This window comes from Emydura macquarii, unplaced genomic scaffold (genome assembly GCF_026122565.2).
Source record: "Emydura macquarii macquarii isolate MOO-44397 ecotype Brisbane River unplaced genomic scaffold, CSIRO-AGI_Emac_v2 contig_1253, whole genome shotgun sequence".
In the NCBI taxonomy this organism is placed as follows: Eukaryota; Metazoa; Chordata; order Testudines; family Chelidae; genus Emydura; species Emydura macquarii.
The window spans coordinates 70,880,583-70,892,038 of NW_027131390.1; the positions used below are offsets into that span (position 1 = coordinate 70,880,583).

The 11,456-nt window shown below is 37.1% G+C and overlaps 1 protein-coding gene across 2 annotated transcripts in view; it reads left to right on the top strand.

The window, feature by feature from the left end:
- PRKRA (protein activator of interferon induced protein kinase EIF2AK2) overlaps nucleotides 1-10,819 on the top strand; it is an 18,265-nt gene extending 7,446 nt beyond the window's left edge. For both annotated transcript variants that reach the window (XM_067549170.1, XM_067549169.1), the window contains exons 5-8: nucleotides 5,128-5,245; nucleotides 7,542-7,639; nucleotides 8,787-8,961; nucleotides 9,986-10,819. In XM_067549170.1, coding sequence (XP_067405271.1) covers nucleotides 5,128-5,245; nucleotides 7,542-7,639; nucleotides 8,787-8,961; nucleotides 9,986-10,143 — 549 coding nt within the window. In that variant the 3' untranslated portion in view covers nucleotides 10,144-10,819. The remainder of the gene's footprint in view (nucleotides 1-5,127; nucleotides 5,246-7,541; nucleotides 7,640-8,786; nucleotides 8,962-9,985) is intronic.
- The last annotated feature ends 637 nt before the right edge of the window (nucleotides 10,820-11,456 follow it).

Genomic DNA, 11,456 nt, shown 5'->3' on the forward strand with positions numbered 1-11,456 from the left:
TTTGTGAACATTTTAATGTGTTATGATGAATTTAAGGTGTTCTAGATTTCTGAAATTTAGAGTGTTTATGGAAAAAGGGGAAAAGAATGTTATGTACAGAAATCTGCCAGTTTAAATAAAGTGTTTCATATTAAAATGCTAAACAAAACAGATATGAAACACTTAGTATACGCAGTTAATCATAGAACTGGAAGGGACTTTGAGGTCATATAGTCCAGTCGCCTGTACTTATGGGGGGACCAAACATTATCTAGACCATCCCTGACAAGTGTTTGGAGATTTTTAAGGGCAGATTTAGACAATCATGGAAATTCTACAACCTCTTTAGGAAATTTATTCCAGTGCTTAACTACCCTGACAGTTAGGAAGTTTTTCCTAATGTCCAATCTAAACCATCCTTGCTGCAATTTAAGTCCATTGCTTCTTGTCCTAGCCTCAGAAGTTAAGGAGAACAATTTTTCTCCCTCCTCCTTGTAACATAGAATCATAGAATATTAGAGTTGGAAGGGACCTCAGGAGGTCATCTAGTCCAACCCCCTGCTCAAACAACCTTTTATGTCCCCCCTCACCCTTTTCTCCAGACTAACAAACCCAATTTTTTACATCTTCCCTCAGACCATGTTTTCTAGACCTTTAATCATTTTTGTTGCTCTTCTCTGGACTTTCTCCAATTTTTCCACATCTTTCATGAAATATGGGGCCCAGAACCGGACACAATACTCCACTTGAGGCCTGATCAGCAGAGAGTAGACAGAAGAATTACTTCCCATGTCTTGCTTACAACACTCCTGCTAATACATGCCAGAATGAGGTTTGCTTTTTTTGCAACAGTGTTACACTGTTGACTCTCATTTAGCTTGTGATCCACTATAACCCCCAGAGCCTTTTCTGTCACACCCTTTCGTAGGGAGTCTTTTCCCATTTTGTAGGTGTTCAACTGATTACTCCACTGAGGAAGGAACATTTTCCATTTGTCCTTATTGAATTTCATCCTATTTCAGACCATTTCTCTGGTTTATCCAGATCATTTTGAATTTTAATTCTGTCCTCCAAAGTGCTTTCAACCCCTCCCAGTTTGGTGTCACCTGCAAATTTTAAGAGTACTCGCTACACCATTAACTAAATCAGTGATGAAAATATTGAACAGAACTAGACCCAGAACTGATCCCTGCAGGACCCCCCCTTGATATGCCCTTCCAGCTTGACTGAACTACTCACTGGGAACCGTTTTCCAATCAATTATGCACCCACCTTATAGTAGTTCCAACTAGGTTGTATTTCCCTAGTTTGTTTATGAAAAAGTCGTGTAAGACAGTATTAAAAGCCTTACTAAACTTAAGATATACCACATACTGCTTCCCGCCCCCCAATCCACAGGGCTTGTTACCCTGTCAAAGAAAGCTCAAGTTGGTTTGACATGATTTGTTCTTGACAAATCCATGTTGACAGTTACTTATCACCTTACTATCTTCTAGGTATTTACAAATGGATTGCTTATTTGCTCCATTATCTTTCTGGGTACTGAAGTTAAGCTGACTGCGCTCATGCATTAAGTGCTAGTTTCAACACTTTAGGATTGAGCCCCTTGAGGTCTAAATACAGAGTGCTGTGCACTCTGGCTCCAATCCAGCCAAGTACTCAACCACATATGCCTTGCTGGATTGAGACTCGAGTGCTCAGTGCTTAGTGGGATTGAGCCAGACACCCAACCCTGAAGACTTGTGCTTAAAGCATAAGTTGTTCCATTGACTTTGAGGGGGCTTCATGTTAAGTGAAGCCATTTGCAGTGTTTTGACCAAAGTTTACTTTCATAGCTCTGAAGAATCTCACAGTTTGTTCACAAATGACTAGTTGTAAGAAAGAATCAAAAACTGAAAATCTCCTACTGGACATAAGATTTTGGGTGCTTCTTGTTTAATTTTTTCCCATAGACATATAAGGTCAATGGTACAGAAAGCTTAGCTTAAGACATGCACTTCCCTTAACAAGAACAATTTTCAGTAATGAAGAAATCCTTGAAACTACATTTCTTGACCACTGCTTTTAAAAACTGGAATAAATATAGTCAAGATGTTTTTACACACACACACACACACACACACACACACACACACACACACACACACACACACACACACACACACACACACACATTTATCTGCTTTAAAATAATTCATTTATGTAACATTCTGCTCTTCAAGAGCTATAAACAGAGAAACTTTAGTTGAAAGGTATGTCTTACTACCAGGTCAAAAAAAAGCTCACTGTCAGCATGAATAGAATTGTATTTTTTCCAGGGTGGATAAAAAAATCAATTTAAAAAAAAAAACCAACCAAGAAAATACTAAATTTCTCTCTCGTTTAAAAAAAGAAGTTCTAATTAAATCTCAACACAAACATGCTAAACGTACATGCTAAACGTCTCAAAAATGAATTAATGGCTCTAGTAGCAAGCAAAAGATTTAAATCATCTAGTAAAACCACCACCATGGATGGGTTTGTAGTAAGGACCAGCAAATACCAACAAGACCCTATAGATGAAAAGATTGCTTGGTTCATTTATGCCACAAGTTCTTCTTTTCACATTGTTGTTAACAATAAACTTCATTGACATGGTTGAGTTCTTATGACGAGGCTACACTCCACCTGGTAGAGCAGACATTGGTGGAAGGTTGCTAGAGACAATGTATGAGAAGGAACTTGAACAGTGTGCAAGAAATACTGAGGGGAAATTTCCAGTTTAAGCCTTGATAGGTAGAGCAATGTACACAATGATCCAGTAATATGTGCCTGTGTGACAACAGAAGATGGGGTTGCATATCTTTTAGAATAAATTACATCGGGAAATGCCCACACAACAGAATATTTAAAAGAAGTGGCAGTGAAAGCTGTAATAAACTATGAACAAAATTCAACTCATGTGTGCAGTTGTGTCACAGACTATGCTGCAAACATGGCAAAGATGAGAAGATACTTAGAAGAAGAAATGGAAGCATGCGCCTTAACATATGGCTGCAGTGCCCATTTAATGCATCTTTTAGCCAAAGACTTAAGTGCGTCTTCTCCAGGAATAAAATAAAATGTTGTTGAAGTCGCAAAATGCTTCCGTAACAACCATTTTGCTTCAGCTTCACTGAAGAGAGCAAGTGGATCCAAACTAATTCTCCCTCAAGATGTTCGATAGAATTCTGTGGTTGAGTGTTTGGAACAATGTATTAAGAACTGGCCTATTCTCATACAATTTTATGAAGAAAATAGTGATAAAATAGAGGGAAGTATCTCATCCAAAGTATCTAACATTGGATTAAAAAGGAATGTAGAAGATCCATAGCCTATCCATAGCCTTAAACAAACTTCAGAGAAATTGTTGCTGCATTGCTGATGCTGTCAAAGTTTGGAAGACACTTCGAGACATTGAAGAAATACCTTACCAGAAAGTTAAACTGCAGGCAATGAAGAAGCGATGGATCAAGCACTATTCTTGACCCCAGATATAAAAGTAGATGCCTAACTTCTGAAGATGCTGCTGCCATGGCATGGGCATCTCAAAGTCACTCCTCAGTTATGCCAGTCATAATAAATTTCAGGGCTGGAGCAAAACTGTTTAAACAGAACATGTTTACTGATGATGTTTTGAACAAAGTCACTCCCCTGAATTGGTGGAAATCATTAGCCAGGCACCTTGAAACAGCTTAGCAACTGAAGGAACTCTAACTTTTCACAGCAGTAGCTTCCTCTGCAGGCACAAAGAGAATATTCTCAACATTTGGTATTATTCACTCAAAGCTAAGAAATCGACTAGGAGTTGAAAAAGCAGGAAAACTTGTATTTCTGTTTCAGTCTATGAATAAAAATTACAGTGGGAGTGGGGAAGATGAGAACTAGTTGTAGAAGTTTTAAGGACAGCGTACATTTAGTGTTGTGATGACTTGTCTGTTAAGAGTTAATAAAATTTGAACATTTAACATTTTTTTAAAAGGACAGTGGTCAGCTGGCAACTCAGACTGCTGCAATTGCAAATGTGAAACATTTATAACATTTAAGATTTAGTTTAATAAAATAAGTGCTATTGTGTTTGTGTATGAGATTTAGTTCTTACTATTTTTAAATGTACTGCTGCTGCATCTGCAGCTTGACACAGGTAATGAGTATTATGTACTATTTCCTAAATAAATAAAAATAACGCTATCTACAAAATTACACAAAGTATACCCTCCTAGATGATGTAAAATGCTGTACTGAGTTGTAAATTAACATGTTTTAATGATCAGCTTTGCATCATTGTTTAATAACGGTGTGTAGTAGTATCAATGGGAATATTGATTTAAATCAATTATTTTCTCATGGTGATTTACATCAATTTAAATCAATCCACCCTGATTTTTTCTATTACTCTGCAGCTGTGTTTTTATTTTACTACTGTGGTTAAAGTATTGCATGATGTGATAGTGAACGTATCACTGGTTTTATTAATTGATTCTTTACTTTAAGATGTCTGGCTTTGCCAAATTGGTAATCTAATTGGGACAGTCATATTAAAAATGAAATTAAAAGAACTGAATTTAATAGCTCAGAACAATTAAAGAAGGAGGTAGTAGTTATTCAAGCCTTAAAACTTCAAGTTTGACTCAACAGCGGAGATTCAAGCTGGTTCTTAACTTTTCTGAACAGGACCTGGTCCCTGTCTTTTACCTGGCACTCCAACTCTTGGCAGCCTGAAGAGTGAAGGGCAGAGGATAACATCCTTTTGTCCTTTCATTTTTAGCCTAAAAGGCTGTCTAACACAGAGCTTTAAAATGTAATTTACTAGTGTTTTGGAGGCTTTTAGATGTGCTGCTAGTATTTGCAAAGAATAGAACAGTTCAGTTTTTTCTGTTTGTCCCCATCTCTACTTTGACTTCTGGTAAAAGTGTCCTTTTGGGCAACATATAGCCCTATGTTTTGCCACATCAATATATTGTGTGCTCCTCAATCTATTACTGAAATATGTACAGTATTATGGTGGTAAATGTTTGAAAAATAGATGAGTTTTGCTAAACAAAGATGGTAGCTGTTTGAAAGGGAAGTTTAGAGACAGACCAAAGCAAAATCCTTTTTATTAGTCAGGTCTAACCTCTGTTTCTCTAGGAACTGGCTGTTCAGAAGGGATGGAGACTTCCTGAATATTCACTTGTGCATGAGTCGGGGCCTCCTCACAAGAGGGAGTTTACAATGACTTGCAGAATAGAAACATTTGTAGAAACTGGTATATATGATTTTTTTTTAAATTAAACACAAAATGTAGCAAATTTAGAACTTGATTACATATGCAAATTAACTATCAGTTCAGAACAAATTGAGGGTGTAGCCTTTCCCTTCCCCCCATTTTATTAAAATAATCTTAATATTGTAGCTGTTGATGCTTTTTTTAAAGCAGGTTCGTGATATACAAAATGCATCATTGGCACACCTAAAATATTTGCTGTTAACTTTTGGACAGGGAGGATATGATTACAGTTTTAATATTAATGAAGAGACCATATTAAAAAAAGTGTTCCATTATTTAACTTGTAAATGCTGCAAGTTAGTGTTAAATTTTAAAATGCAGAGTTGTAGTGCTTTTAAGTATTAGGATAAGTGATAACCTGCATGACAGTGCTCTCCTATTATCTTGAAATGGGCAAGAGAACGCATGAATACATTGCACTGATATTCTAAATAGCGTTAGCACATAGGAGTTTTAATCAAGCTATTTAAATGTTGCATCTAAAACATTTAGAAAAATAAACTAAATAAATACATGATTATCACATAGCATGCAAATATATAGTAGTTTTCTCAACATGTATTTGCTGCATGACACTCAGGCATTATGTATGTTGGATAACCTGCAAAAATTTTGCATTCACACTTAACTCTTGTAAACTCTAGAGTTAAGTGTAGAATTTCCTCACAGGTTATTCCTGACCAATCTTTCAGCCTAGTAACCAGTATTTGGTTAGTTGGGAATAACCTATCTTCATGAGATTGTAGACTAGGGCTGAAACACTTACCGGACGATTCAGCAGCAGTCAACGCAAGTTACACAAGCTACACAGCTACTCTGTGTAGTTTGCATAGCTCCCGTCAACCGCTGTGCTTCCCTTCTGCGTGGTGTCTTCACTGCACTGTGCCGACGGAAACAGTGTTTCTGTTGACACAGCGCTACGCTACTTGAGGGGGTGGTTTTACTGCGTTGACTTCTGGATTGACTGAGTGGGTCTTCACTCGGTCGATTGAGAGAGGTTGCTCTGACAGCGGCGACTTTTAGAATATTTTGTGCAGGGGAGTACTCCTTGATTGTGCTTAGTGACATTCTCATGGAATTTAGGCTTTGTGAAGTTATGGGAAGGAGCTGGTGAGCAGGGAAAGCAGTTTGAAATACTTCCTGTAAGTGCAATACACAGTCTTCCTCCTTAGAACAGATATTAACCTCCAGCTTTGAAGCCCAATATTAAATGATAGAGGCAAATATCTGATCTGGCCCTAAATTTTTAAATGCTTAATGTGTTTTTCTTACACCTGAGAAATTGGAAGTTTACTTTCTTTTAATAGAATCTCTGGGAGAATCCTGCTCTTTAAATTACTATAAAACACATTCTGAACTGTGTTTCCTTAGTGTACTTCATAAAACTAGAACAGATAAATACTCTAGGAACAATGAATACCTGTAACAGTCAGTGGTTAACATTGCATTTATAGGGAGACTTGCAGATTGAATTCAAGTCAGGTGGATTGCTCAGTGAAGTGGGTCACCCATTTAAATCCAGAACAGCTGGCTGGTGATTAAAGTGTTACTATCTGATGTCTCTTTGGTGGTCTACATGAAGTGGGTTGATTTTAGTCTAGTTGTTAGTAAACAGGTATCACAAAACCATCACCCTTGCAATTATTAACTAACACCAATATTGGTAGTCTTAGCAGAGTATCCCAGCACTAACTAGACTTATAGACTGAAGTATTCTTTCACTACAGGAGATGATCTCTTCAGTTCAGAACCGAGTTATTCTGGAAGAACAATGTGAGAACTTGCACAATTTCAGATCCTCTACCTGTTCTGAGTACAAATAGAAGACTTCAGTCCTCAGGTCTCTTAACTAAGTACCTTTCAATTGTATTACAGTTCTTTCAAAAGAAGGAAAATTTGAGTAAGAGTCAGCTGCAGGAGTGTGTGTGTCGTTATTTAGTTTTATAACGTGAATCTATTTGTGCAACCCAAACATGTCTGAAGACCAAATTCTACTTATCCACAGATTTGGATAATCAACAAGCTGTTGATTCAGGAACTCAGAACGTTGCAATAATGTGCCCCCCAATGCTAGTCCACTAGCAACAGGATTGAAGTCAGTTTATTTCACATAAGCCTTCAAATAGCAGTCAGATAGTAACAATTTATTTCTTACTGTTTGTGGTAACATTGAACCAGCAACCTACAAATGAAGTTATCAGTCCTCTGAGCCACTAAATCCACCTCAATGCATTTTTCTCTTGTTAATACTCTCTGGTTTTGTTTCTTTATGCAGGGACTGGGACATCTAAGAAACTAGCAAAACGAAATGCTGCTGAAAAATTACTTGCCAAATTCCACAGTTTCTCTCCAGATAGCATCAATATTTCCTTAGTAAGTAAAGGGCAGAGCAGCATAAGTGCCATAGATCCTGTCAGACAATTCTCAAGCTGTGACCCAACAAAATATGGTCATACTTTCATTATCACAAAGTTATATGCCATGTTCCAGTTTCTAGATGGACTCAAAAGTTCTGGGCTATCATTCAAATTTGCGTCAAATAATAAGTATGACATTGGTGGAAGAGACTGTATAAGGACAGCCATGAATAAAAGTAGGATTTTTTCTCTGTGCTATTATTAATTGGCTTCAAATAACACATTCTACTATTTGATAAAACAGTAGAGGGAAGGAATAGAACACAAAGCTATTATGGGAGGGAAGAAGAGAGCTATGTTATATGTAGATATCCTTTGTCATAATGTCAGATGAGCCTAACTTTTATTTGACCAATAACATAAGGGAATTCTGGGAGCAGGAATCTGAAGAACTTAAGTGGGGGAGAGGGAATAAAGTACAAAAAGTAAAATAAGTGATTAGTGGTTTTAGAATCTGATTGCTTAGTACAATAATAAAATGATAATACCTTGACACATCACGCATGCAGGTGGACTAAGTATTTGCCCAATTAAGTGATCTGGCAACATAATAGACATGGTGGCCTATTAAAGTATACTATGCGGGACATACTAGGTTTGTTCACAGTAAATTTGCATGGCATATCTACGGTATCAGGGAGACCATCAGGCAGTTGCACATACTCTGCTTTGCTTTCCCCAAGCAGCAGTACACATCAATTCATTCTACACTACTGTCTGCTCACTTTTGTAACAGGAGTGAAGAGTTGAGCATGGCTGAAGAGAGGGAGAAGGGACCAGGTGTGCTTGTGGGGAGAAGAGGAACCAAAATAAGAAATATTTAAAAGAATGAGAGAAAGGGAGAACACAGACAAAGTAAGACAGTTGTAATCAGGCTAAGGCATAGCATAACGGAATAGGATAGTGGGGAACCAGGCACCATTCCATCACTGGGCATTCAACAAAAAAGCTAGGAATCACTGGCATACTGTCTAGACGTGCTGTGTGGAAGTTTGGATTTTCTGTGTTTTTGTAGATTAAAGTGAATATTGTATGATTTTCTGTTGCTGAACAGCATTTTGTTAATATATAAACAAATCTAAACCCTTTTCAAATATTTTCAGGGAAATGAAATGGGAAATAATTTAGGATGCACATGGGATGCCTTAAGGAACTCATCAGAAGAAAAAGTTACTTTGCTGAAGAGAAGTCCACTTAGTATTCCTAATACAGACTATGTCCAGCTGCTTGGAGAAGTTGCAGAAGAACAAGGTTTTGATATAACATATCTGAATATAGGTATGACTTTTGGTATGTTAGTGTTGTAATACATGAAGGATACATTCCTTCTCTCTGATACACACTGAAGCAAACCATGCAGTGATGTTAAATGGGAGCTCTGCTTATACAGCATGAGGAAAACTTTGACCTAAGGCACTGAGCCTGCACTTGATATAAATGGGTGGACCTTGCAGTCACATGCAGCCCCACTAAAGTCATGGTTTGCCCACATGACTCTGATTGGGGCCTAAATTACTATAACTACAGAGGCATCCAAGCCTAGATTTTGCCATTATTTATGGCTAGGAACATAAGAACCACTTTCACATCCCCACTTATGATTTCAGAAGTTTGGTCAGTCTAGCTGGAATTGTAAATTTTTCCATTCCATTATTCTGGTTTTTATTTCTCTTTTTAAATCTCATGTTCTGAGCTGTGACACAACCGTGTAACTAGGAAAGGCAGATACTACAATCTTGTATGGCAGCTACCACTCATTTTTTATTGCATTATTAAGATGAACAAAGTATATGCAGTCTGGACTACACAGACTCTTGGCAATGTACATATTATTCTTAACCCTCCAAAGAGAGATGTCCTGATTAATAAGAAATCATGATAGTACAAAAGCTAAGACTGAGTAAAATCTTCACTCACATTTTAGTGATATGTAGTAAGTAATTTACATGCATCTAGCACGGTTAGAATTTTGAAAAATACTTGACACCCACATCGTTGATATTTCCAATAATTCTCTCCAGCATTACTATCAAAATAACTACATATGCTGCACAGCAAGAGCAGAATGAGGTGGATGGGTCATTCAAGAGTATAGTCATTCTGTCCTTATCCTTTATAAACTTTCCACCCATAAGTGTTTTGGAAAATATTCTGTGTAATAAGTGACAAAGTCACAGTGTGGTTGTGTAAGTGATTTTACTACAGGTCACTTGGAAAAGTTTTGGGGAAACAAGGGAACTTGTGCAATAACTAATACAAGGCATAATGGTGAGCTAATCATTTTTTGCTTATATAATTTCAGAGGAGCTGAGTGTGAATGGACAGTACCAATGTCTTGCTGAACTCTCAACCAATCCAGTCACAGTTTGCCATGGTACTGGGATTTCTTGGGGTAGTGCTCACAACAATGCTGCTCACAATGCATTACAGTATTTAAAGATCATGGCTGGAAGAAAATAAACTTGAAATAGAAAAAAATCTTCTGGTAAAGATTTAACTTAAAAGATATTTCCAAGTTGGATGTTTTCTCATGTATGTAGTTCAAATTTATTTGGGCTATGTTTAAGTCACTTTGCAAACACCATTTTAAATTATGTATTGCTTTGAAATGAGTCAGTTATAAGGTTTTCATTTTGGATTGTTTTACAATATTTAGCTCCCACTATGGTCAAGCAGTGAGGAAATTCAGTTACTGCTTGCATACTTACTGAAACGTAAATGCTCCCTTATGGAAAACCTGTAGGCAGAATGATAAATTTTATACCAAAGTTAAAGAGCACAGACATCCAAGATGGTAGCCATAGGAAGGCCATTCCTACAGTGTCCCCAAACACCATAATTTTTAAATGGGAGTTGGGGATTGTGTGCTGCTTGCAGGGCCAGGCCCTTGAAGAGCATATTCTGTTGCTGTTTATAACCCAATGGAAATGATTTTGAAGAGATGTTTTAAAAGATGGGCATGGTGTTTTATGAATGTTCCCATTTTATTTTTACTTCATGGTGTGAGTGGCCTTTTAAACCCATTATCTGAGAAAAGAACTTGAAAGCAATGAAATGGCTACAGGAAAATCACTGCCCTCTTCATCAAATATCTATAATGTCATTAGCTGTTCTTTAATAAATTGTTTAAGGTTAACTGCTGTAGCTGGTATTTCTCATCTTATTTTACTAGTTCGGTCAAACATTCCAAGAAATGGGATGCATGTTAACAGTACTGTATTTGGGGAATACATTTGTTACACCGGTGAATGCAGACATAACCAGATGTAACAGTAGAGTGATATGCAATCAGAATGCAACTATTCAATACTGGTGCAAAGAGAGAATATATGCCTTGTATTTCAGCCATTCAGAAAAGCTATACTCAGAAGCCTAGTTCTTAAACAATATTTTGTTGTTTATGAATAAACTGGTTTTTAATTGGAGTAAATAGTCAGCAATCTAATTTAGTTGAAAAATATATACACTTATTTCAGGTACTCTGGCTGGAAATTAATGCTTGATACAATTCCTTGCTTTGTAAGCCTAAAGAGAAGTGTAACGAGTTTGTTAGAGCTTTTCTAACATCTGTTAGCTATTGCATGGGTCTCAGAATAGGTTGTGATGCTGCATTTGGTTAACATCTCATGTAATATTTAGTTAGAAGAGGCTGGGTATTGTGCCAATGTGTCCCATGTTACAGCACGACTGTTACACAGCAATCTGGATATTAAAAGCTGCAGCTTTAATATAAATATTTCAGGGGCGGAAGGTTGCATGACATGGAGGAGTCA